This window comes from Oncorhynchus masou, chromosome 5, assembly GCF_036934945.1.
Source record: "Oncorhynchus masou masou isolate Uvic2021 chromosome 5, UVic_Omas_1.1, whole genome shotgun sequence".
Lineage (NCBI taxonomy): Eukaryota > Metazoa > Chordata > Actinopteri > Salmoniformes > Salmonidae > Oncorhynchus > Oncorhynchus masou.
Window position 1 is genome coordinate 12,953,546 of NC_088216.1, and position 26,851 is coordinate 12,980,396.

The following is a 26,851-nucleotide window of genomic DNA, read 5'->3' on the forward strand; positions in this document are numbered from 1 at the left end:
AACATGGTCATACGGTTCTCTTTGTGACGTCGCAGACAGAAGAAGTCATAATTGGCTATCCACTTTTATTCGACAAAAATATATTTCATTTGTCTGTCTTGTAGCAATGGACACCTCCCTAATAGTTCATTGTATTCGGTTGTCTCTCTCTCATTAATTCAGTTTCAATTCAAATGGGTTTTATTTGCATGGAATACATGTGTTCACATTGCCAAAGCAAGTGATATAAACAACAAACAAAAGTGAAAAGACAAAACAATATTAACGGAAAAACTATTAGAAATTAACAGTAAACATTGCAGTCACAAAGGTTTGGAAAAGACATTTCAAGTGTTATATTATCAGCTATGTACAATGTTTTAGCAACGTAAAAATAGTTGTAGTACGAATAGTAGGGGAAGATAAATGAACACAAGTACAGGTAGTATTTATAATGCTGTTTGTGCTCCACTGGCTGCCCTTTTCTCATGGCAACAGGCCACACATCGTGCTGCTGTGATTACACACTGGTATTTCACCTAGAAGATGTGGGTGTTATCAATGTTTAGTTTGTTTTCTAATTCTTTGTGGATCTGTGTCTCTAATATGGTCATACATTTGGCAGGAGGTTAGGAATTGCAGCTCAGTTTCCACCTCATTTTGTGGGCAGTGAGCACATAGCCTGTCTTCTCTCGAGAGCCAGGTCTGCCTGCCTACCTTTCTCAATAGCAAGGCTATGCTCACTGAGTCTATACATCATTTTGGGTCAGTCACGGTGGTCAGGCAATCTGGCACTGTGTACTCTCTGTTTAGGGCCAAATAGCATTCTAGTTTGCTCAGTTTTTGGGGTGATTATTTCCAGTATGTCAAATAGTTATCTTTTTGCTTCCTCATAACTTGGTTGGGTCTAATTGTGTTGCTGTTCTGGGACTCTGTGGGGTCTGTTTGTGTTTGTGAACAAAGCCCCAGAACCAGCTGGCTGAGGGGCCTCTGCTCTGGGTTCATCTCTCTGTAGGGGAGGGCTTTGTGATGGAATGTGTAGGAATCGCTTCTTTTTAGATGGTTGTAGAATTCAAAAGTTATTTTCTGGAATTTCATCCTCCAAGATGTTCTTCAGTTCCTGGTGTAGCTGCAGCCAATCGTCTGTCGATTCTACTTCCTCCTGTGGACCAGTGACATCAGTCTGATTGATTGGTTAATTTATTGATTGATTAATTGGTTAACTGATTCATGGTGGATGGATGGGTTAGTTGATTGATTGAGTGATTGATTGATGGGTTAGTTGATTGATTAATTGATTGATTGATGGGTTAGTTGATTAATTGATTGATTGATCAGTTAGTTGATTAATTGATTGATTGAGCAGTTAGTTGATGAATTGATTGATTGATCAGTTAGTTGATGAATTGATTGATTGATCAGTTAGTTGATTGATTGATTGATCAGTTAGTTGATTGATTGATTGATCAGTTAGTTGGTTAATTGATTGATTGATCAGTTAGTTGATGAATTGATTGATTGATCAGTTAGTTGATGAATTGATTGATTGATCAGTTAGTTGATTGATTAATCAGTTAGTTGATTGATTGATTGATTGATTGATCAGTTAGTTGATTGATTGATTGATTTATTGATCAGTTAGTTGATTGATCAGTTAGTTGATTGATTGATTGATTGATTGATTGATTGATCGAGGCTACATTACCTGATCTGAGTCAACGATCCTGGCTGCTCTCACCACTCCGTCGTCCTCCATGTATTCCTCTTCATCCTTCGTCGGGAGAAAAGGGGAATATGTTACACTCTGTGGGGAAGTTCGAAATGAACTTGAATGTGAAGTATGTACTTATTATCTTTCCACACACACACACACACACACACACACACACACACACACACACACACACACACACACACACACACACACACACACACACACACACACACACACACACGATAACTTTGTTATCATTCTCGGCCACCATAACCTCTTTCATCATCATCATCACCAGACACCATTATGTTGTGCATCTCCAGACCCAGCTTGAGATCCAGCCTGTAGGAGATGGAGGAATACCCGGATGAATATCTGGCCACTGGGAAACAGGGAGATCTCAGGGCTGAGGTTGTTACGGGAAGTAAATTCACTTACGGAGACTTTTCAACAAGATACTGTCTTTTCTCTGTGGGAAAAACAGGCAACAGGGTTAGAGAGACAAACTGAAAAGAGAGAGGAGACAGAGACAGAGACACAAACTGAAGAGAGAGAGAGAGACAGAGAGACAAACTGAAAAGAGAGAGACAGAGAGTCAAACTGAAAAGAGAGAGGAGACAGAGACAGAGACACAAACTGAAAAGAGAGGAGAGGAGACAGAGAGACAAACTGAAAAGAGAGAGGAGACAGAGACAGAGACACAAACTGAAAAGAGAGAGGAGACAGAGAGACAGAGAGAAACTGAAAAGAGAGAGACAGAGAGACAAACTGAAAAGAGAGAGAGACAGAGAGACAAACTGAAAAGAGACAGAGAGACAAACTGAAAAGAGAGAGGAGACAGAGACAAAAACTGAAAAGACAGAGAGACAAACTGAAAAGAGAGAGGAGACAGAGAGACAGAGAGAAACTGAAAAGAGAGAGACAGAGAGACAAACTGAAAAGAGAGAGAGACAGAGAGACAAACTGAAAAGAGAGAGGAGACAGAGAGACAAACTGAAAAGAGAGAGGAGACAGAGACAGAGACACAAACTGAAAAGAGAGAGGAGACAGAGAGACAAACTGAAAAGAGAGAGGAGACAGAGACAGAGACACAAACTGAAAAGAGAGAGGAGACAGAGAGACAGAGAGAAACTGAAAAGAGAGAGACAGAGAGACAAACTGAAAAGAGAGAGAGACAGAGAGACAAACTGAAAAGAGAGAGAGACAGAGAGACAAACTGAAAAGAGAGAGGAGAGAGAGACAGAGAGACAAACTGAAAAGAGAGAGACAGAGAGACAAACTGAAAAGAGAGAGAGGAGTGTGAGAGACAGAGACAAACTGAAAGAGAGAGAGACAGAGAGACAAACTGAAAGAGAGAGAGGAGTGTGAGAGACAAACTGAAAAGAGAGAGAGACAGCGAGGCAAACTGAAAAGAGAGAGACAGAGAGACACACTGAAAGAGAGAGAGGAGTGTGAGAGACAGAGAGACAAACTGAAAAGAGAGAGAGACAGAGAGACAAACTGAAAAGAGAGAGAGACAGAGAGACAAACTGAAAAGAGAGAGAGGAGCGAGAGAGACGAGAGAGACAGAGAGACAAACTGAAAAGAGAGAGAGGAGCGAGAGAGACGAGAGAGACAGAGAGACAAACTGAAAAGAGAGAGAGGAGAATAAGTAAAGTGTACACTCACGGTACAGCAGACCGATGAAACAACAGGTGGTCACCAAGGTAACCAGGAAGAGGAAACAGCCGAACACAACAGCCACCACCGTGGTAGGGAGGTGGTGCAACACTGGCAGAGGAAGAAGAAGAGGTAAACAAACAAAAACAACTTCAAACATCTAAATACAGGCTTTGATTGAACTACATACAACCCATTGACCTTATGTAGAGCCATGTGTCTGTAAGATTCACACACAGCCAAGTCAAACAAGGACTCTCATGCCTGGGATGGAGAGGAGAGAGGAGAGAGGAGTGAGGAGAGAGGTTAACATGACACATTCTACCCACACAAGGACCCTCATGCCTGGGATGGAGAGGAGAGAGGAGAGAGGAGAGAGGAGAGGTTAACATGACACATTCTACCCACACAAGGACCCTCATGCCTGGGATGGAGAGGAGAGAGGAGAGAGGAGAGAGGAGAGAGGAGAGAGGAGAGAGGAGAGAGGTTAACATGACACATTCTACCCACACAAGGACTGTCATGCCTGGGATGGTCCAGTGGTCTAAGCCTCTGTGTCTGGAGCATTTGTACAATGTACCGCTGCCAGCATGGGTTTGAATCTGGCCTCAATGTACCGCTGCCAGCATGGGTTTGAATCTGGCCTCAATGTACCGCTGCCAGCATGGGTTTGAATCTGGCCTCAATGTACCGCTGCCAGCATGGGTTTGAATCTGGCCTCAATGTACCGCTGCCAGCATGGGTTTGAATCTGGCCCACTGCTCTTTCAGCTATCTCTCTCTATCCAATCAAAATATATTTAAGAAAAAGCAAAGACTCAGAGTCTCAGACCAAACCTTCTTTATCGATGTACCTCGCCTCACTGCTGATCACCACAGTGCCATCAAAGCTGTCGGACACCTCACAATGGTACGTTCCGGCACTGCTCCTCCCCACAGATAACAACAAAATGGATTGCTCCGGCTGGTTCTCCACCCAGTAGAACTCTCCACGGCCTTCTAGAATAGTTCCGTTGAGGAACCAGCGGTACTGGGGAAAGGTTCCCCTCTCCACGGAACAGTAGAACCTCAGGCCCACAATGGAGAAGTTTTCTCCCACGTCGGTGTCGTAGTGCATCGTCACAGCTCCCCTACAGGAACTGGGGGGTAGATATACTCAGCGACACAAATGGCACCCTATTCCCCACATAGTGCACTACTTTTGACCAGAGCAAAAACATTTTCACTCTGTAGGGGGTGATAAGTCTAGATAAGTCCAAAGGATGCCAAGTTTGGGATGCATAAGTCCATGAAATGATGGGTTTCAATGGGTGATAAGTCCAGATAAGTTTATAAGTACAGTGGGTGATATCCAGTGGGTGATATGTCTAGTGGGTGATAAGTCCAGTGGGTGATAAGTCTAGTGGGTGATAAGTCTAGTGGGTGATAAGTCCAGTGGGTGATAAGTCTAGTGGGTGATAAGTCCAGTGGGTGATAAGTCCAGTGGGTGATAAGTCTAGTGGGTGATAAGTCCAGTGGGTGATAAGTCCAGTGGGTGATATGTCTAGTGGGTGATAAGTCCAGTGGGTGATAAGTCCAGTGGGTGATGTCTAGTGGGTGATAAGTCCATAAGTCTAGTGGGTGATAAGTCCAGTGGGTGATAAGTCCAGTGGGTGATAAGTCGTGATAAGTCCAGTGGGTGATAAGTCCAGTGGGTGATAAGTCTAGTGGGTGATAAGTCCAGTGGGTGATAAGTCTAGTGGGTGATAAGTCCAGTGGGTGATAAGTCTAGTGGGTGATAAGTCCAGTGGGTGATAAGTCCAGTGGGTCTTGAGTGCTGAGAACAGAACTATAGGTCAAATCCTTAGCTTGAAACAGACTGTCGGACAAAGAGACAGACTGACAGCGAGACAGACAGACTTACCAATGTGCATGGCCGTCCACTGACCGTACACCACCCTGTCTCCGTTCTGCGCCTGACACTGTAGAAAGCCCATGTGGAGATCTAGAACCACTGGAATAGAGAACGTGGCGAATCGCTCGTCAACCGTCTCCATGCCAATGAACTCTGACTTGCTGTAGAGGGAGAAGGTGATGGGCGGAGTCCCCTTGAGTGATTGACACGTGACGAGGGCAAAGTAGGTCCCGCCTCTTTCCTTCAGTACCAGGAAGAGGAAGTCTGGTTCAGACACCAGCTCTGAAAGAGAGGAGAGGATGGATGGAGAGAGTTTTGAACAAGATATCATCTGAATACAGGGTTTGATTGAATACAACCCACTGACTTCACCAAAAATAATGTCAAAATGTGAATATGTGACAGACTTATGACAGAATCCATTTCAGCTGTCAGGAGCTTTGAGAAATACGCAGTGTGGAGTTTTCCTGACCGCTGGACCTACCCGGGGAAAACTCCTGCCCTAGACAAGAGAGATAGGGCAGTTTGGAGGAAAACAACTCCCTTCAGGGAAACAACTCTTTTCTAACAGAGAAAAATACAATTTGGTAAGACTTAGATATGTGCATACTGGCTAGCATTTTACATTTTAGCAGACACTCTTATCCAGAGCAACTAACAGGAGCAATTAGGGTTAAGTGCCTTGCTCAAGGGCACAGGCAGATTTTTGACCCAGTCGGCTCAGAGATTCAAACCAGCGACCTTTCGGTTACTGGCCCAACACTCTAACCACTAGGCTACCTTACCTGCCTCCTCTACACTCTAACCACTAGGCCACCTTACCTGCCTCCTTTACACTCTAACCAGTAGGTTACCTGCCTCCTCTACACTCTAACCCCTAGGCTACCTGCCTCCTCTACACTCTAACCACTAGGCTACCTGCCTCCTCTACACTCTAACCACTAGGCTACCTGCCTCCTCTACACTCTAACCACTAGGCTACCTTACCTGCCTCCTTTACACTCTAACCACTAGGCTACCTGCCTCCTCTACACTCTAACCACTAGGCTACCTTACCTGCCTCCTCTACACTCTAACCACTAGGCTACCTGCCTCCTCTACACTCTAACCACTAGGCTACCTGCCTCCTCTACACTCTAACCACTAGGCTACCTGCCTCCTCTACACTCTAACCACTAGGCTACCTGCCTCCTCTACACTCTAACCACTAGGCTACCTTACCTGCCTCCTTTACACTCTAACCACTAGGCTACCTGCCTCCTCTACACTCTAACCACTAGGCTACCTTACATGCCTCCTTTACACTCTAACCACTAGGCTACCTGCCTCCTCTATACTCTAACCACTAGGCTACCTGCCTCCTTTACACTCTAACCACTAGGCTACCTTACCTGCCTCCTTTACACTCTAACCACTAGGATACCTGCCTCCTCTACACTCTAACCACTAGGTTACCTGCCTCCTCTACACTCTAACCACTAGGCTACCTGCCTCCTCTACACTCTAACCACTAGGCTACCTTACCTGCCTCCTTTACACTCTAACCACTAGGCTACCTGCCTCCTCTACACTCTAACCACTAGGCTACCTGCCTCCTCTACACTCTAACCACTAGGCTACCTGCCTCCTCTACACTCTAACCACTAGGCTACCTGCCTCCTCTACACTCTAACCACTAGGCTACCTGCCTCCTCTACACTCTAACCACTAGGCTACCTGCCTCCTCTACACTCTAACCACTAGGCTACCTGCCTCTATACTTAGGTAAACACATTCTGAAGGGAAATAAGAGGGCAGAATGTTTTGCGTATGTGTTCTTCAATAAAAACATCAACTTTAGAAAGGGGTCTTTAACCTGTCCCTCCCACTTCATCTTTAACCTGTCTCTTCCCCTTCATTTTTAACCTGTCTCCTCCCCTTCATCTTTAACCTGACTCCTCCCCTTCATCTTTAACCACTGACTCCTCCCCTTCTTCTTTAACCTGTCTCATCCCCTTCATCTTTAACCTGTCTCCTCCCCTTCATCTTTAACCTGTCTCCTCCCCTTTAATCTTTAACCTGTCTCCTCCCTTCATCTTTAACCTGTCTCCTCCTCCTTCATCTTCAACCTGTCTCCTCCCCTTCATCTTTAACCTGTCTCCTCCCCTTCATCTTTAACCTGTCTCCTCCCCTTCATCTTTAACCTGTCTCCTCCCCTTCATCTTTAACCTGTCTCCTCCCCTTCATCTTTAACCCGTCTCCTCCCCTTCATCTACACTGATTGAAGTGGATTTAACAAGGGACATCAATAAGGGATCACAGCTTTCACCTGGATTCACCTGGTTCTTATCCAGAGCAACATACTGAGTGCTTACTTTTTTGTACTGGTCACCCTTGGAAATCAAATCCACAACCCTGGTTGCAAGCGCCATGCTCTACTAACTGAGTGCTACGTGGCCGGCGTCATTTAGGAAGGTTACCTTCACGTTCTTTGGCCCAGGGACTTTGGTCTGCTTGAAACATGTAGGTATTAACAGACTCGGTCCCCTTCATCTTTAACATGTCAGTCCCACTTCATCTTTAACTGCTCATGCCACCCTGATTCTAGATCCAGGGTGTTTCCCCTTCATCAGTGATTCCCAACCAGGGGTCATCTTTAACCGCTGTCTCCTCCCCTTCATCTTTAACCTGGCCCTTCCCACATCTTTAACCTGGCCTACCCACATCTTCACTTCTCCTCCCCTTCATCTTTAACCTGTCTCCTCCCCTTCATCAGGGGGTACTTGGCCTACCCACAGGGGGTACTTGGCCTACCCACAGGGGGTACTTGGCCTACCCACAGGGGGTACTTGGCCTACCCACAGGGGGTACTTGAGAAGTCTGATGAGACCGCAGGCCTGCTGGTAAAATGCACATGAGGGGTACTACGGGCAGAGCAACATTCAGTTAGTGGTACAGTAACCAAGAAAGTTGAGAACCACTGCCATAAAGAATAATAGAGGACTCTTCTTTGTATCTGTCCCATTATGACATCTGTGAGAGCACGGGCAGCACCATTGAGAGCATCTCCATTTTGAAGTAGTCAATTTTCTTCCTCTACTAATTCTACGAGTTGGTAAACAAACTGAAATGGTGCATACCGCCACCTAGAGTGTGTTGTTTGAACAGATGTAAAGCCAAGGTTGGTGATTTACTGTCACCTGCAGTTATGGAATGTTTGTTCACGAGGATAATTCATTGGCTGATCCCTCCTGATGACCAGGATGGAATCATGTGATCCTTCCTTAACCCAGAGGAAGTCCCACCCACTTGACTAATTCAAAATGGTGAAATCCCTCTATGTTGCTGCCCATGTTAAAACGTTTTTTTTTTTGTGGCACTAGAGCCCTCTATCTATCTCTATGAGTACACCCTCGGTACAGATTTAGGACCAGCTTCCCCTCCCCCAAGCCTTAAGCATTAGTGTGGAAAATGCAAAACTGACTCAAGATCAGCATCTAGGGGCAACTTCACCCTACTCCATAATTATGTGATACAAATGACCCCTGACCTCTGACCTTTGACCTTGATGACCTTGGCAGTGCTCCTGGAGGAGTAGACCTTGGTAAAGTTGAGTTGGTTGGTAGCAACACAGGCGTACTCCCCGCTGTCCTGGGGCACCATCCTGTAGTAGTGCATACAAATACAGATACTGTCAACAATATTTACAGTGAGTGTTCACATATAAGAAGCTAAATAATCAAAAATTGACAAAGATCTATGTGACTGGAATGGTGTATTTGTCAATAAATATATCAGTTCTCTTCAGTTGTTTGCATATCCAATGCACCCCTGATCTAAGATGCATCTTCAGGTGGGCACAAATGAATCTCTAAAAGACAAACACAAGACAGACAGACCAGACAGACCGGTAATAACAGACCATCCACAATACAGTACCTGTAGATGAAGAGTTGTTCCCGTGTCTGATTGTGTAAAGGAGACAGGGGGAGGGGCTTCCCATCCACCAGCCACTGGTAGGAGACGTGGGTCCCTTTGGTGATGTTACAATGTAGGGACAGTGGCTTCCCTTCATAGAACTCCACAGACCCTGATTGGACTACAACCTCTGCACCGTTGACTGGGTCTGTGGGAGAACACATACAACCATGCAGTAGAACCATTCGTAGCACCATAGAATCTGATAATGTTGTGTTCTAATTCTAGGAGGGCATTTTAGATCTGTGAAAACATTTTAGTTCTATTAAGACTTTGTAATTGTATAAAGATTCAAATTCTATGAGGACATTTTAATTTATCTGAGGACATTCTAGTTCTATGAGTACATTCTAGTTCTATGAGTACATTCTAGTTCCATGCGTACATTCTAGTTCTATGAGGACATTCTAGTTCTATGAGTACATTTTAATTTATCTGAGGACATTCATGTTCTATGAGTACATTCTAGTTATAAGACTACATTCTAGTTCTATGCGTACATTCTAGTTCTATGAGGACATTCTAGTTCTATGAGTACATTTTAATTTATCTGAGGACATTCATGTTCTATGAGTACATTCTAGTTATAAGAGTACATTCTAGTTCTATGAGTACATTCTAGTTCTATGAGTACATTCTAGTTCTATGAGTACATTCTCGTTCTATGAGTGCATTTTAGTTCTATGAGTACATTCTAGTTCTATGAGTACATTCTAGTTCTATGAGTACATTTTAGTTCTATGAGTACATTTTAGTTCTATGAGTACATTCTAGTTCTATGAGTACATTCTAGTTCTATGAGGAAATTGTAAACGCAGCAAAAAAAGAAATGTCATCACTGTATTTCCAGCAAACTAAACGTGTAAATATTTGTATGAACATAAGTTTCAACAACTGAGACATAAACTGAACAAGTTCCACAGACATGTGACTAACAGAAATGGAATAATGTGTCCCTGAATCAAACTCAAAAGTAACAGTCAGTATCTGGTGTGGCCACCAGCTGCATTAAATACTGCAGTGCATCTCCTCCTCATGGGCTGCACCAGATTTTCCAGGTCTTGCTGTGAGATGTTACCCCACTCTTCCACCAAGGCACCTGCAAGTTCCCGGACATTTCTGGGGGGAATGGCCCTAGCCCTCACCCTCCGATCCAACAGGTCCCAGAGGTGCTCAATGGGATTGAGATCCGGGCTCTTCGCTGGCCATGGCAGAACACTGACATTCCTGTCTTGCAGGAAATCATGCACAGAACGAGCAGTATGGCTGGTGGCATTGTCATGCTGGAGGGTCATGTCAGGATGAGCCTGCAGGAAGGGTACCACATGAGGGAGGAGGATGTCTTCCCTGAAACACACAGCGTTGAAATTGCATGCAATGAAAACAAGCTCAGTTCGATGATGCTGTGACACACCGCCACAGACCATGACGGACCCTCCACCTCCAAATCGATCCCAATCCAGAGTACAGGCCTCGGTGTAATGCTCATTCCTTCGACAATAAACACGAATCCGACGATCGCCCCTGGGGAGACAAAACCGCGTCTCGTCAGTGAAGAGCACTTTTTGCCAGTCCTGTCTGGTCCAGCGACGGTGGGTTTGTGCCCATAGGCGATGTTGTTGCCGGTGATGTCTGGTGAGGACCTGCCTTACAACAGGCCTACAAGCCCTCAGTCCAGCCTCTCTCAGCCTATTGAGGACAGTCTGTGGTCTAGAGTTGTTTTCCCTCTGGTTGCACATGTGACATGCTGGCAGAAATTATGTAAAAGGGATTTAAGTTTGTCTGTTAAAGTCCCCGGCCACTAGGAGCGCCACTTCTGGATGAGCATTTTCTTCTTTCCTTAAAGACTTATACAGCTGGTTGAGTGGACTTATACAGCTGGTTGAGTGGACTTATACAGCTGGTTGAGTGGACTTATACAGCTGGTTGAGTGGACTTATACAGCTGGTTGAGTGGACTTATACAGCTCGTTGAGTGGACTTATACAGCTCGCTGAGTGGACTTATACAGCTGGTTGAGTGGACTTATACAGCTGGTTGAGTGGACTTATACAGCTCGCTGAGTGGACTTATACAGCTGGTTGACTTATACAGCTGGTTGAGTGGACTTATACAGCTCGCTGAGTGGACTTATACAGCTGGTTGACTTATACAGCTCGCTGAGCTGGTTGAGTGGACTTATACAGCTGGTTGAGTGGACTTATACAGCTGGTTGAGTGGACTTATACAGCTCGCTGAGTGGACTTATACAGCTGGTTGAGTGGACTTATACAGCTGGTTGAGTGGACTTATACAGCTGGTTGAGTGGACTTATACAGCTGCTGAGTGGACTTATACAGCTGGTTGAGTGGACTTATACAGCTGGTTGAGTGGACTTATACAGCTGGTTGGACTTATACAGCTGGTTGAGTGGACTTATACAGCTCGCTGAGTGGACTTATACAGCTGGTTGAGTGGACTTATACAGCTCGCTGAGTGGACTTATACAGCTGGTTGAGTGGACTTATACAGCTGGTTGAGTGGACTTATACAGCTGGTTGAGTGGACTTATACAGCTCGCTGAGTGGACTTATACAGCTGGTTGAGTGGACTTATACAGCTGGTTGAGTGGACTTATACAGCTGGTTGAGTGGACTTATACAGCTCGCTGAGTGGACTTATACAGCTGGTTGAGTGGACTTATACAGCTGGTTGAGTGGACTTATACAGCTGGTTGAGTGGACTTATACAGCTGGTTGAGTGGACTTATACAGCTCGCTGAGTGGACTTATACAGCTCGCTGAGTGGACTTATACAGCTCGCTGAGTGGACATATACAGCTGGTTGAGTGGACTTATACAGCTGGTAGAGTGGACTTATACAGCTCGTTATGTGGACTTATACAGCTGGTTGAGTGGGCTTATACAGATCGTTATGTGGACTTATACAGCTCGCTGAGTGGACTTATACAGCTGGTTGAGTGGACTTATGCAGCTTGCTGAGTGGACTTATACAGCTCGCTGAGTGGACTTATACAGCTGGTTGAGTGGACTTATACAGCTCGCTGAGTGGACATATACAGCTGGTTGAGTGGACTTATACAGCTGGTTGAGTGGACTTATACAGCTCGCTGAGTGGACATATACAGCTGGTTGAGTGGACTTATACAGCTCGTTGAGTGGACTTATACAGCTCGCTGAGTGGACTTATACAGCTCGTTGAGTGGACTTATACAGCTCGCTGAGTGGACTTATACAGCTCGTTGAGTTCGGTCTTAGAGCCAGCGTCAGTTTGTGGTGGTAAATAGACGTCTACGAAAAATATAGCTGAAAACTCTCTTGGTAGATGGTGTGGTATCATGTGGTACTCTACTTCAGCAATACATTAAGGTTACCTTAATATTAGACATCGCGCCCCAGCTGTTATTGACAAATAGACACACACCCCCACCGCTCGTCTTACCAGATGTAGCTGTTCTGTTCTGCCGACGTGCAGAAAACCAAGACAACTGTATATTATCCGTGTCGTCATTCTTAGTGAAACATAATATATTACAGTTTTTAATGTCCCATTGGTAGGATGGTCTCAAACGGAGCTTTTCCAGTTTATTCTCCAGTGATTGCCCGTTGGCTAATAGAACAGATGGTAGAGGCAGGTCAACGACAAATTCTCACAAGGATCTGATCGGACCCTGATCTCCGCCCCCTGTATTTCCTTATTTTCTTCATGCGAATGAAGGGGATTTGAGCCTTGTCTGGGAGAAACATTATATCTTTCGCTTCAGACTCATTAAAGAAAATCCTCTTTGTCCAGTTTGAGGTCACTGCTCTTATTTTCCAGGAGCTATTTTCGGTCATAAGAGACAGTAGCATCAACATTATGTACAAAATAAGTTACAAACAATGCGAAAAACACACAACTGGTTAGGAGCCCGTAAAATGGCAGCCATCCCCTCTGGCGCCATTCTTCCAGGACAAAACAGACGTAATACAGGGCCTACGACTCACCGACTACTCTGAGGTGGTGTCTTTGACTGACAGTGGGGTGTATTACTGTGTTGTTCTGGACGCTGGCTACACACACCATGTAGCCCTCGTAGGAAGCAGTGATGAACAGAGGGAAATTGGCCATCTCACCAGACAGAGCAGTGTAGAAGCCCAAGGCCTTGGACCGGTCACCTTCCCTGAGGACAGATTACAGTAATGGATTGGATTCATAACAGTGGTAAAATGTATATTTTATTGTGTTGTTTACATGGCATTATATTGACAGGGCTCTGTAGAAACTTAAAGCTGCAATTTGTAACTTTTTGAGGGCGACCCAACCAAATGCACATAGAAATGTGAGTTATAGATCTGCAATCCTCATTAAAAGCCAGTCTCAGAAGCGGTAGATCTGTTCTATGTGTGCTATTTCTATGCTTCCCGTTCTTAAGTTTTGTTTTTGCATCTTTTACTTTCAATTTTGTACACCAGCTTCAAACAGCAAATATACAGAAATATATTTCATAGCGGTTTAGGGTACAATGATTCTCTACGCTACACATGCTTGTTTTGTCACATAAACTGAAATTAGGCAAACTATTCGAATCTTAACAACCAGGAAATGGAGGAGCCATTTCTGCATTGTGCATCTTTAAGGTCTTGTCTAATGTGAGATTCAAATTGACCCCTAGAACCCTACTCCCTAGGCACTGCATTGGATTGATTAGCCTACTTGCCTACTGATATATTCATAACACCTCCTTTCAGATCTACAGTACTTAGCGGCTTGAGGTAGATATTGTAGCAATCTTAACCAAACACTTAGCAAGCTGGTCAAGAGGTTCGGAAAAGGATCTTTTGGCGTAACAACTAAGGTTTTGGGTTGACAGTCGTTTGAGTCTCGGTCAGGGCTTCCCCCTGAATTCCCTACATTACAGCAACACCCACCTGAATAGCTGGTAGAGGATGGACTCCTCTTTAGGGTAATGCAGAACTTCACACTGGAATTCTTCTACAGTCTTCTCTAGCACTGTTGAGGGGCCGTACAGCAACGGTCTGCCTAGGACCGAGGCTCCTGGGACCGAGGCTCCTGGGACCGAGGCTCCTGGGACCGAGGCTCCTTGGACTGGGAGAACAGGGGGTACACAACACAGTCAGACACACTCAGAAACACACACACACACACACACACACACACACACACACACACACACACACACACACACACACACACACACACACACACACACACACACACACACACACACACACACACACACACACACACACACACAGACACACACACAGACACACACACACACACCTTAGACAATGGCACAAAACTTACTTGTCTCCTGGCAGAAGGTGTAGAAACCTTCAGAGAAGAAGAAAAAAAGACTGTTGGTGTTGTATAAAAGAATCATCTTCTCTCCAGAATAACAGCTACAGCAGGACTCACCCAGGACTCACCCAGGACTCACCCAGGACTCACCCAGGACTCACCCAGGACTCACCCAGTAAAACTACTACTGTTGTTTTGAGAGTCGTCATCTTCTCTCCAGAATAACAGCTACAGCAGGACTCACCCAGGACTCACCCAGTAAAACTACTACTGTTGTTTTGAGAGTCGTCATCTTCTCTCCAGAATAACAGCTACAGCAGGACTCACCCAGGACTCACCCAGGACTCACCCAGGACTCACCCAGGACTCACCCAGTAAAACTACTACTGTTGTTCTGAGAGTCGTCATCTTCTCTCCAGAATAACAACTACAGCAGGACTCACCCAGGACTCACCCAGGACTCACCCAGGACTCACCCAGTAAAACTACTACTGTTGTTTTGAGAGTCGTCATCTTCTCTCCTTCCTCCGTATCCACAAAACCCAATTTGACTGGAAGTTTGTTTTTGACTGAAGAAGCAGATATGGACTTGCATCCGTGTGTGTGTGTAAAGGTTTGAATGTATTCACATTTGTTGTGTGTGTGTGTGTGTGTGTGTGTGTGTGTGTGTACTGCAGATAGTGGTTGGAGGGGTTAGTGGTTATGGAGGGTGGTGAGAGTGAATGAATGGTGGAGACAGAGAGAGCGAGAGAGAGCAGGATGTGGGGGCCGATAAAAATAACAGAAAGAAAGGTTAGGACCTAGTAACCTACACGCCCCACTACACACACACCAGACACACACTGCAGACACACCCAGCAGACACACACACACACACACACACACACACACACACACACACACACACACACACACACACACACACACACACACACACACACACACACACACACACACACACACACACACACACACACACACACACACACACACACACACACACACAGACACACACTGCAGACACACCCAGCAGACACACACACACACCAGACACACACACACACACACCAGACACACACACACACACACACATGTGCACAGAACTGATAGTACTATACACCGTCCCCCTCCCTTATACCCCCTCTCTCCAACAGCAGATCCACAAGAACACAACATGCTTCAAATGTCGCAACTTTATTAACACACGAGATGTAGCATTACATTTTGTATTGTTTCAGTATTGATAACAATTCTTCCATTAAAAGTCATAAAACATTTGAAAAGACGATTTACAGTCTTAATTTTCTTCACTTTGGTGCAATTTGTTTCACTTTGGTATGTGGTACATTTTCACAACTCTTAGACTCTAAACAGATCATCAAAATGTCACGTGGTCAAAACTCTAAGCACATTTTCAATTGACTGAGTACTACAAACTTAGCTTACCTATATAGTTTCATAACTGCTGAACCAAAATGGAGTAGTGCTTAGCTTACCTATATAGTTTCATAACTACTGAACCAAAATGGAGTAGTGCTTAGTTTACCTATATAGTTTCATAACTGCTGAACCAAAATGGAGTAGTGCTTAGCTTACCTATATAGTTTCATAACTACTGAACCAAAATGGAGTAGTGCTTAGCTTACCTATATAGTTTCATAACTGCTGAACCAAAATGGAGTAGTGCTTAGTTTACCTACATAGTTTCATAACTGCTGAACCAAAATGGAGTAGTGCTTAGCTTACCTATATAGTTTCAACTGCTGAACACTGTAAAATGAATGTACATAAATGTATCAATTGTCATCAATTTATGTTGGAATTTAAAATCAAATACTATATGTATGTGTCTGTAAATACTACATCATCATTCTCCATCAGCCAGGGTGCTTCAATTGGACAACGTGGAGAGTCACTGGAAGTGCTTCCATTCAGAATTACACTGTGCTGTACAATGCACTGCTGAAATACTTGGGTTGTACATTACAATATATACCTGGGTTGTACATTACAATATATACCTGGGTTGTACATTACAATATATACCTGGGTTGTACATTACAATATATACCTGGGTTGTACATTACAATATATACCTGGGTTGTATATTACAATATATACCTGGGTTGTACATTACAATATATACCTGGGTTGTACATTACAATATATACCTGGGTTGTATATTACAATATATACCTGGGTTGTACATTACAATATATACCTGGGTTGTACATTACAATATATACCTGGGTTGTACATTACAATATATACCTGGGTTGTACATTACAATATATACCTGAGTTGTACATTACAATATATACCTGGGTTGTACATTACAATATATACCTGGGTTGTACATTACAATATATACCTGGGTTGTACATTATATACAATATATACCTGGGGTTGTACATTACAATATATACCTGGGTTGTATATTACAATATATACCTGGGTTGTACATTACAATATATACCTGGGTTGTACATTATACTATATATTTATACCTGGGTTGTACATTACAATATATACCTGGGTTGTACATTACAATATATACCTGGGTTGTACATTACAATATATACCTGAGTTGTATATTACAATATGTTTATACCTGAGTTGTATATTACAATATGTTTATACCTGATTTGTATATTACAATATATTTATACCTGAGTTGTATATTACAATATATTTATACCTGAGTTGTATATTACAATATATTTATACCTGGGTTGTATATTACAATATATTTATACCTGGGTTGTATATTACAATATATTTATACCTGAGCTGTATATTACAATATATTTATACATGATTTGTATATTACAATATATTTATACCTGAGTTGTATATTACAATATATTTATACCTGATTTGTATATTATATTTATACCTGAGTTGTATATATTATACCTGGGTTGTATATTACAATATATTTATACCTGAGCTGTATATTACAATATATTTATACCTGGGTTGTATATAACAATATATTTATACCTGAGTTGTATATTACAATATATTTATACCTGAGTTGTATATTACAATATGTTTATACCTGAGTTGTATATTACAATATGTTTATACCTGAGTTGTATATTACAATATATTTATACCTGAGTTGTATAGTAATATGTTTAAACCTGAGTTGTATACAACAATATATTTATACCTGAGTTGTATAACAATATATTTATACCTGATTTGTAGATTTGTATATAACAATATATTTATACCTGAGTTGTATATTACAATATATTTATACCTGAGTTGTATATTACAATATGTTTATACCTGATTTGTAGATTTGTATATAACAATATATTTATACCTGAGTTGTATATTACAATATATTTATACCTGGGTTGTATATAACAATATATTTATACCTGAGTTGAATACAACAATATATTCGACTCGTTATCCAGATTTCATTGATACACTGATGAATTTCAAGCGGAGAGACAGGCGATGCCATATCAGTTGACGAGTCACACAGGAAAAGGTGTAGCTGAAAAGTGTTGCATGGGGCAGAAATAGCTACACCAGACTACATCAGGACATTATAACTGTAGCCTACGGCATTACAATACCTACACAATACCCCATATATCTGATCATCTACACGTGTACTGTACAAGGATAATGAAACATTAAGACTGACACATGTACTGTACACGGATAATGAAATATTAACTCTGACATATGTACTGTACACGGATAATGAAACATTAACTCTAACATATGTACTGTACACGGATAATGAAACATTAAGACTGACACGTGTACTGTACTGTACACAGATAATGAAACATTAACTCTGACATATGTACTGTACACAGATAATGAAACTGTCAGGATTTGGCCAGGGTTGTTCCGGGTTTTGGTCACTAGATGCCCCCATTGTGCTTTTTGACCTTATGTTTTTTCCCTTGTTCCCCATTATTATTTGCACCTGTGCCTCGTTTCCTCTGATTGTATTTAAACCCTTAGTTTCCCTCAGTTCTGTGCTCTGTGTTTGTATGTTAGCACCCAGCCCTAGTGTTCTGTGTTTTCCTGTCGATTCCGGTGGATGCTCTTGTGGAATTCTGTTTTTGTTTTTGAGTGTCTCTTGAGGCTTTTTGTGCTATTCCTACCACCTTTTGGATTTGCCATTTTTGTATTTAAGGACTTCTCCTTTTTACTTTATTAAATACACCGTCTTAAGTACTGCTGTGTCTGCCTCATCTTCTGGGTTCTGCTGACTATTCGTGGCTCAGTTGGTTAAGTGACTGTTTCTCACTCCGGAGACCCAGGTTCGTAACCGGTTCCTGACAGAAACATTAACTCTGACATATGTACTGTACACGGATAATGAAACATTAAGACTGACACATGTACTGTATGAGTCAGATCAAATTTTATTGGTCACATGCACATGGTTAGCAGATGTTAATGCGAGTGTAGCGAAATGCTTGTGCTTCTAGTTCCGACAGTGCAGTAATATCTAACAAGTAATCTAACAATTCCCCAACAACTACCTAATACACACACATCTAAAGGGGGGAATGAGAATATGTACATATACATTGTGGATGAGCGATGGCCGAGCGGCAGAGGCAAGGCGCAGTAGGTGGTATAAAATACAGTATATACATGTGATATGAGTAATGGAAGATATGTAAACATTAAACTGCCATTATTTAAAGTGGCTCGTGATCCATTGTTAAAGTGGCCAGTGATTGGGTCTCAATGTAGGCAGCGGCCTCTCTGAGTTAGTCATTGCTGTTTAGCAGTCTGATGGGCTTGAGATAGAAGCTGTTTTTCAGTCTCTCGGTCCCAGCTTTAATGCACCTGTACTGACCTCGCCTTCTGGATGATAGCAGGGTGAACAGGCAGTGGCTCAGGGGGTTGATGTCCTTGATGATCTTTGTGGCCTTCCTGTGACATTGGGCGCTGTAGGAGTCCTGGAGGGCAGGTAGTTTGCCCCCGGTGATGAGTTGTGCAGACATCACTACCCTCTGGAGAGCCTTGCGGTTGAGGACGGTGTAGTTGCCGTACCAGGCGGTGATACAGCCCGACAGGATGCTCTCAATTGTGTATCTGTAAAAGTTTGTCAGGGTGTTGGATGACAAGCCAAATTTCTTCAGAGATGCTGTTGCGCTTTCTTCACCACGCTGTCTGTGTGGGTGGACCATTTCAGTTTGTCTGTGATGTGTACGCCGAGGAACTTAAAACTTTCCACCTTCTCCACTGCTGTCCTTTCGATGTGGATAGTGGGGTGCTCCCTCTGCTGTTTCCTGAAGTCCACGATCATCTCCTTTGTTTTGTTGACGTTGAGTGAGAAGTTGTTTTCCTGACACTACTCTCCGAGTTCCCGTAAGACGGTCAGCGAAGTGGAGATGTTGTTTCCTACCTTCACCACCTGGGGGAAGCCCGTCAGAATGTCCAGGACCCAATTGCACAGGGGTTGAGACCCAGGGCCTCCAGCTTGATGATGAGCTTGGATGGTACTATGGTGTTGAATGCTAAGCTGTAGTCAATGAACAGCATTCTTACACATGTATTCCTCTTGTTCAGATGGGATAGGGCAGTGTGCAGTGTGATGGCAATTGCATCGTCTGTGGACCTGTTGGGGCGGTATGCAAACTGAATTGGCTCTAGGGTGGCCGGTAAGGTGGAGGTGATATGATCCTTGACTAGTCTCTCAGCACGTCATGATGACAGAAGTGAGTGCTACGGAGCAGTAGTCATTTTGTTCAGTTATCTTTGCCTTCTTGGGTACAGGAACAATGTTGGCCATCTTGAAGCATGTGGGGACAGCAGACTGGGACAGGTAGCAATTGAATATGTCGGTAAACACACCAGCCAGCTGGTCTGCACATGCTCTGAGGGCACATGCTCTGAGGGCACATGCTCTGAGGGCACATGCTCTGAGGGCACATGCTCTGAGGGCACATGCTCTGAGGACACATGCTCTGAGGACACATGCTCTGAGGACACATGCTCTGAGGACACATGCTCTGAGGACGCGGCTAAGGATGCCGTCTGGGCCAGCAGGGTTAATACGTTTAAAAGTTTTACTCACGTCGGCCACAGAGAAAGAAAGGGGGGGCTCAGTCCTTGATAGCGGGCCTCAACGTTGGCACTGTATATCCTCAAAGCGGGCAAAGAAGGTGTTCAGTTTGTCTGGAAGCATGACGTCGGTGCCCGTGACAGCGCTGGTTTTTTTTTTGTAGTCCATGATTTCCTGTAGGCCCTGCCACACCCGTCTTCTGTCTGAGCCGTTGAATTGCAACTCATCTTTGTCCCTGTACCGGCATTTCGCTTGTTTGATTGCATTGCGGAGGGAATAACTACATTGTTTATATTCAGCCATATTCCCAGACCTCTTTCTATGGTTAAATGTGGTGGTTCGCGCTTTCAGTTTTGCACAAATGCCGCCATCCATCCTTGGTTTCTGGTTAGGGTAGGTTTTAATATGCACAGTGGGTACAACATCTCCAATGCACTTCCTTATAAACTCACTCACAGAGTCAGCGTATAGATCGATGTTGTTCTCTGAGGCTGACCGGAACATATCCCAGTCTGCATGATCAAACAATCTTGAAGAATCGGTTCTGATTGGTCAGACCAGCGTTGAATGGTTCTAGTCACTGGTACATCCTGTTTGAGTTTCTACCTATAAGACGGTAGGAGCAAGATGGCGCCGTGGTCGGATTTGCCGAAGGGGTGGCGGGGGAGGGCTTTGTATGCATCACGGAAGTTAGAGTAACAGTGGTCGAGTGTATTACCCCCGCGAGTACTGCAATCAATATGAGTTTTGTTGTAAGAGTTTTGAAAATATAACACTTCAATCTGAAAAATGGGCTGAAGTGTTTGAAAAAAACGTTATAATAGTTTGTTGGATAAAATGACATTGAAGGATCATTTTGTGAGGAACTCGGTCTAAAGTTGGGTTTTATTTCATCACGTCGGTTATATTGTGATCTCAAGGGTCTGAAAAGAGAAAGAACAGTTATGATAAAAAGTTGTATTTTACCAAAATATATATCACAAAAAAAGTGATATACTCTATGGACATTTGTCAGTGTGATCTCCTTTTTCTACACTGGATTATTCTGGAGTCTAGATTCAAAATCATGCACCTAATATCAGTAGTATATTGGCTGTACTATTGCTGCATTCAAAACAACTGGGAACCCTGAAAAATACGAGGTCAAATCATGACGTCAGTGACCTTCAGATCGGAAAGTCGGAGCACAAGAAAGAGGCCAGAGTTCCGGAGATGGAATTTCGTGTGGGATGATCTTTCAAATAGAGCTCGTTTTCTTCCGGGTTCTCCGTTGTTTTGAATGCAATGAAGTCGGAAGTCGGAGATTTCAGAGTTCTGAGTTCCGAGCTCTCAGCTGCTTTAAATGCGTCATCAACTCTACCTGATTCTCAACGTCACTGCCAACACAGGAAGTGTCCACTTGCTTGACCCCTGACCTGGTAGTGATGTCAGACAGAGGAAGTGGATCTGGAATGATGCAGAAATGTTCGCTGAATCGTCTTTCACTGAAGGGGAGACATTAAAGAGACAGAGAGCGAGAGAGAGAGACAGACAGGCAGACAAACAGAAAAAGAGAGAGAGAGACAGACAGAAAGATAAAGAGAGAGAAAGAGAAAGAGAGGGAGATGTTTGTATGGGCAATGACACTAATCTGAGACAGTACAAGGAGATCTTGGAAGGGATCATAGTTGGGTTGAATTAAACTGGATAATTTCAAAACACTGTAGGCCTACAATAGACTAAAAGAAATACAGGACTCACTTTGCTGCTCTCGCTCTCTGCTCGCTGCTTGCAACAATGTCTGAGAGAGAGGGGGAAGGAAGAGAGAGAAGGAAAGAACGAAAGACTGAGAGTGACACATTTAAGAACAATGACCATATTCTGAACACACACCCACCTCTTTGGCGGTTGAGCATCCTCATCACACAGGCCACACCCCCTGCCAGGGTCAGCATGAGGAAGCAGCAGAATACTATGGCCATGACCTCTATGGTTGTCGTGGCAACTTCTGTATGGACAGAGATGAGACGGGAGAGAGAGGTCACCACAACCAACTCAACTGTAAAGTTTCAACCTAACTCACCTGTAAAGTTTCAACCTAACTCACCTGTAAAGTTTCAACCTAACTCACCTGTAAAGTCGTCAACATGCATAAAGTTAATACAGTTAAATAAATTGTTATCATTTAGCGTGCTTCCCAAATGGAACCCTATTGCCCATTTGGCGCACTACTTTTGACTATGGCCTATGGGTGACTAATTCTCCCTCACTTGGGACACATCCTAACTCACCTGTGACCTGCACAAGGACAGGTTGGCTTTCCACCCAGGCGGACGTTACGTCATAACTGTCCCTTGCCCTGCACCGATAATACCCAGAGTCCTCTAGGGTGATCTCGGTGAGGAATAGGGTGCGCCCTCCGTCCGCCAGGGCGTGAGAGGGGTGAGAGGAGTCTCCCTCGGAGGGGTGAAGGAGGAGGGAGCCGTTGAGGGACCAGGAGAAGAAAGGGAATGTCCCGAGGCTCAGGAGGCATTGGAGACGAGCGGCGGCCATCTTGGAATCAACCCTGTAAAGGTACTCCACATCCACCTTTGGTGAGCCTCCTACTGGGACTGGAGGGAGGGAGGAAGGAGAAGGAGGAAGGGATGGGAAGGGGGAGGAATGAGGAGGAAGGGATGGGAAGGGGGGGAGAGAGAGGAATGAGAAGGAGGAAGGGATGGGAAGGGGGAGGGAGAGAGGAATGAGAAGGAGGAAGGGATGGGGAGGGGGAGAGAGGAATGAGAAGGAGGAAGGGATGGGAAGGGGGAGAGAGAGGAATGAGAAGGAGGAAGGGATGGGGAGGGGGAGAGGAATGAGAAGGAGGAAGGGATGGGAAGGGGGAGGGAGGGAGGAATGAGAAGGAGGGAAGGATGGGAAGGGGGAGAGAGGAATGAGAAGGAGGAAGGGATGGGAAGGGGGAGAGAGGAATGAGAAGGAGGAAGGGATGGGAAGGGGGAGAGAGGAATGAGAAGGAGGAAGGGATGGGAAGGGGGAAGAGAGAGGAATGAGAAGGAGGAAGGGATGGGGAGGGGGGAGAGGAATGAGAAGGAGGAAGGGATGGGAAGGGGGAAGAGAGACGAATGAGAAGGAGGAAGGGATGGGAAGGGGGAATGAGAAGGAGGAAGGGATGGGAAGGGGGAGGGAGAGGAATGAGAAGGAGGAAGGGATGGAAAGGGGGGAGGGAGAGGAATGAGAAGGAGGAAGGGATGGGAAGGGGAGAGAGAGAGGAATGAGAAGGAGGAAGGGATGGGAAGGGGGAGAGAGACGAATGAGAAGGGGGAAGGGATGGGAAGGGGAGAGAGAGAGGAATGAGAAGGAGGAAGGGATGGGAAGGGGAGAGAGAGGAATGAGAAGGAGGAAGGGATAGAGGAACACTCATACAGCTATCATGACATAAACACAGTCAATACTCATACAGCTATCGTGACATAAACACAGTCAATACTCATACAGCTATCATGACATAAACACAGTCAACACTCATACAGCAATCATGACATCAACACAGTCAACACTCATACAGCTATCATGACATAAACACAGTCAATACTCATACAGCTATCATGACATAAACACATGCAGGAAGCACATGGAATACTACAATACACACACACACATAGGTTTAGCCCGTACCCACTACCAGAGTCAGGGGTCTGCTGGTCAGTCTCTGTGCATCACTCTCCACTGTACACCGCACCGTGCCCATGTCACTCCCGGGAACCATGGCAACAGGGAACCAGGCAACCAGCGACTCCGTTGCCACGTCGGAACCCACCTCCTTGTCGTCAAGGAAGAGGTAGAAGGTCACGGGAGGGGTTCCCCTTGATGACCTGCAGGTCACATTGCCGCTGTAACTTGAACCCTCTTTGGAGATAGTGAAGGATATTTGGGGTACGGAGAGATAGGCTGAGGGAGAGAGAGAGATAAAGAGAGAGATCGAGAGAGAGAGAGAGAGAGAGAGAGAGAGAGAGAGATAGTAGGGCAGAGAGGAAGAAGGAAAGAGGGGGACAGAAATAGGGGGAGAGAAAGGAGGGTGAGAAAGGGAGAGGAAGAGAGAGAGAGATGGGAGGGCAGAGAGAAAGGAGGGAGAGAGAAAAGGAGGGCAGAGAGAAAGGAGGGCAGAGAGAAAGGAGGGAGAGAGAAAGGAGGGCAGAGAGAAAGGAGGGCAGAGAGAAAGGAGGGCAGAGAGAAAGGAGGGCTGAAAGAAAGGGGGGAGAGAGAAAGGAGGGCAGAGAGAAAGGAGGGCAGAGAGAAAGGAGGGCAGAGAGAAAGGAGGGAGAGAAAGGGAAAGGAAGAGAGGGGTTAAAAGGGAGCAGAACATTTGACATGTTATAGGTTCTCTGTGTAAATAGTCTCTGTGATCTCCATTCAAGCAGGTCCAGTACGGTTGTGGTTGTGAAACTTAACCTTCGACTTTTAACCTCTGCAGTTGTACCTTTGACCCTGACCGTGACCTCTCTGCTGCTGGAGAACCTGCTGTTGGTCTGCATCCTGGTCCCGGCAATGCACGAATAATTCCCAGCATGCTTTGCTGTGACCCTCTCCACCACCAGCGTGTTCCCCACCGGCCAGAACAGAAGCGGGGTCAAAGGTGAGGTTGGAGATGATTTCACTTCCTCTCTGTTGTAGAACCAGGTGTAGGAGAGGTGGGAGCCCTTGGTGACATCACAGGTGAGAGTGAGCCGCAAACCCTCGTAGAGAATGGGAGGATCAGGGTCAGAGGTCACCATAGTGCCTGAGACAGGGACTGAGGTGGGGTGGAGGAGAGGAGGATGGAGGAGAGGAGGATGGACGAAGGGGATGGGTGAAAGCATTTAGCTGTGAAATGATCTATTCCACTGAAACAGCTCTACCACACACACACACACACCCTTCTACTCACTCACTACTTGCAGGCGGACTGTTCCACTGAGGCCCATGTTTCCACCTGCCGTCACCCTGCAGTGGTACGATCCTTCTGACGTCACAGAGATCTTCAGGAAGAACGTAGCCGATTGGTTGTCTTGGAGGTCGTTGCTCGTGGCGACCAGGTGGTTGCCGTCCTTCAGGAGCTCATATGCGTTTGGTGGAGGAGACCCAGGTGACCTACATTGGAACTCTACCTTGGAGTTCAGGTAGGCCTTGTCTGGACCAATCAGAATAGGGCTAGGGAGAGATGAACCACCTGCAGAGAGGGAGTAGGTTGAAGTAGTCTCAAGATGCTGATCTCGGGTCAGTTTTGCATTTCCTTAATGGCTAAGGTTAGGGTTGGGGAAGCAGATCCTAGATCTGTACCTAGAGGAAACTTCAGCCCAGAGCTCAGAAACATGGTTTTACATTTGTTTAGGTTCTTTAGAACATTGCTGTCAAGCAGTTAGAGAGTTTAGTGTGGCTGTGAAACTCAAAACTTGACATTTTCTCATCGAACCAAATGGAGGATATAATGGACTGTGATAAGAGTCATATGTGAGATGCAGCTTTTAATTTATTGTAATTGGAAAACAGAAAACCGGAACAATTTGAATACATACCCATTATGGACACCAGACAGGCCACAACTGGAAGAGAACAAACCAACAGAAATACCTTAGTACAGGACACTTGTCAACTTTGCTCTGTTAGCCTGGGTCCTAGTCTCCTTATGGCATTGCCATCATTGGCTTGACAAGGACAGCAATGGAGTCGGTAAGCAGATCTGGGGACAGGGTATAACTTTGTTGAAAGAAAATGAATACAAAATTGTTTCACTGACTCACCTAAAACAGGCAAAAAACATAATTCACGATTTTTCTTCATACTCAGGCTCAGTCTTCATCCGAAGCATGTTGTCTGTATAAGTGTCATGGGTGTGTGTGTGTGTGTGTGTGTGTGTGTGTGTGTGTGTGTGTGTGTGTGTGTGTGTGTGTGTGTGTGTGTGTGTGTGTGTGTGTGTGTGTGTGTGTGTGTGTGTGTGTGTGTTTGTGTGTGTCAGGGTGTTGAACGGTCCACCACATGCTAGAGGGAGATAACTTGAGTATGTGCGTCTCTCATCAAAAACTTTCAACTATACTGTCCATCTAGACAACACTATGACTACTAACCTAGTACAACTTACTGTCCATCTAGACAACACACTATGACTACTAACCTAAACAACTATACTGTCCATCTAGACAACACTGTGACTACTAACCTAGTTCAACTATACTGTCCATCTAGACAACACACTATGACTACTAACCTAAACAACTATACTGTCCATCTAGACAACACTATGACTACTAACCTAAACAACTATACTGTCCATCTAGA

General features: G+C 44.6%; 2 protein-coding genes across 3 annotated transcripts; both read right to left on the reverse strand.

The window, feature by feature from the left end:
• Positions 1-157: 157 nt before the first annotated feature.
• si:dkey-93h22.7 (uncharacterized) lies at positions 158-15,384 on the reverse strand. The gene is made up of 13 exons (XM_064957167.1): positions 14,512-15,384; positions 14,112-14,289; positions 13,188-13,363; positions 9,164-9,350; positions 8,782-8,888; positions 5,730-5,747; positions 5,189-5,527; positions 4,189-4,506; positions 3,362-3,463; positions 2,132-2,162; positions 1,996-2,035; positions 1,685-1,750; positions 158-1,162 (listed from the first exon to the last, which is right to left on the reverse strand). Exons 1-13 carry the CDS (start codon positions 14,585-14,587, stop codon positions 1,052-1,054), a joined length of 1,749 nt encoding a protein of 582 aa, XP_064813239.1. The 5' UTR covers positions 14,588-15,384; the 3' UTR covers positions 158-1,051.
• A 3,504-nt stretch (positions 15,385-18,888) lies between these two features.
• Positions 18,889-26,580, reverse strand: LOC135533420 (Fc receptor-like protein 5). Of its 2 annotated transcripts, XM_064960759.1 has the most exons (10): positions 26,317-26,579; positions 26,092-26,118; positions 25,464-25,745; positions 25,017-25,328; positions 24,215-24,487; positions 22,834-23,154; positions 22,440-22,550; positions 22,304-22,343; positions 21,924-22,047; positions 18,889-21,486 (listed from the first exon to the last, which is right to left on the reverse strand). In XM_064960759.1, the coding sequence occupies exons 1-10, from the start codon at positions 26,354-26,356 to the stop codon at positions 21,466-21,468; spliced, it is 1,551 nt and encodes a 516-aa protein (XP_064816831.1). In that variant the 5' UTR covers positions 26,357-26,579; the 3' UTR covers positions 18,889-21,465. The 2 variants fall into 2 exon arrangements, with proteins under 2 accessions (XP_064816831.1, XP_064816824.1); XM_064960752.1 differs by having other exon boundaries at positions 22,304-22,550; positions 26,317-26,580.
• Between the last annotated feature and the right edge of the window lie 271 nt (positions 26,581-26,851).

What these genes read in the sequence shown, in the direction of transcription:
- si:dkey-93h22.7 (XM_064957167.1), bottom strand. Translation starts at nt 14,587, where the DNA reads ATGATTCTTTTATACAACACCAACAGTCTTTTTTTCTTCTTCTCTGAA. An exon ending in ACACCACCTCAGAGTAGTCG is followed by an intron (nt 9,351 to 13,187) that starts GTGAGTCGTAGG and finishes GTTCTCCCACAG; the next exon opens with ACCCAGTCAACGGTGCAGAG. An exon ending in CTGTTTCAAGCTAAGGATTT is followed by an intron (nt 4,507 to 5,188) that starts GACCTATAGTTC and finishes TGTGTCGCTGAG; the next exon opens with TATATCTACCCCCCAGTTCC.
- LOC135533420 (XM_064960752.1), bottom strand. Translation starts at nt 26,356, where the DNA reads ATGAAGAAAAATCGTGAATTATGTTTTTTGCCTGTTTTAG. An exon ending in AGTCCGCCTGCAAGTAGTGA is followed by an intron (nt 25,329 to 25,463) that starts GTGAGTAGAAGG and finishes ACCCCACCTCAG; the next exon opens with TCCCTGTCTCAGGCACTATG. An exon ending in GGTCACGGTCAGGGTCAAAG is followed by an intron (nt 24,488 to 25,016) that starts GTACAACTGCAG and finishes TCTCTCCCTCAG; the next exon opens with CCTATCTCTCCGTACCCCAA.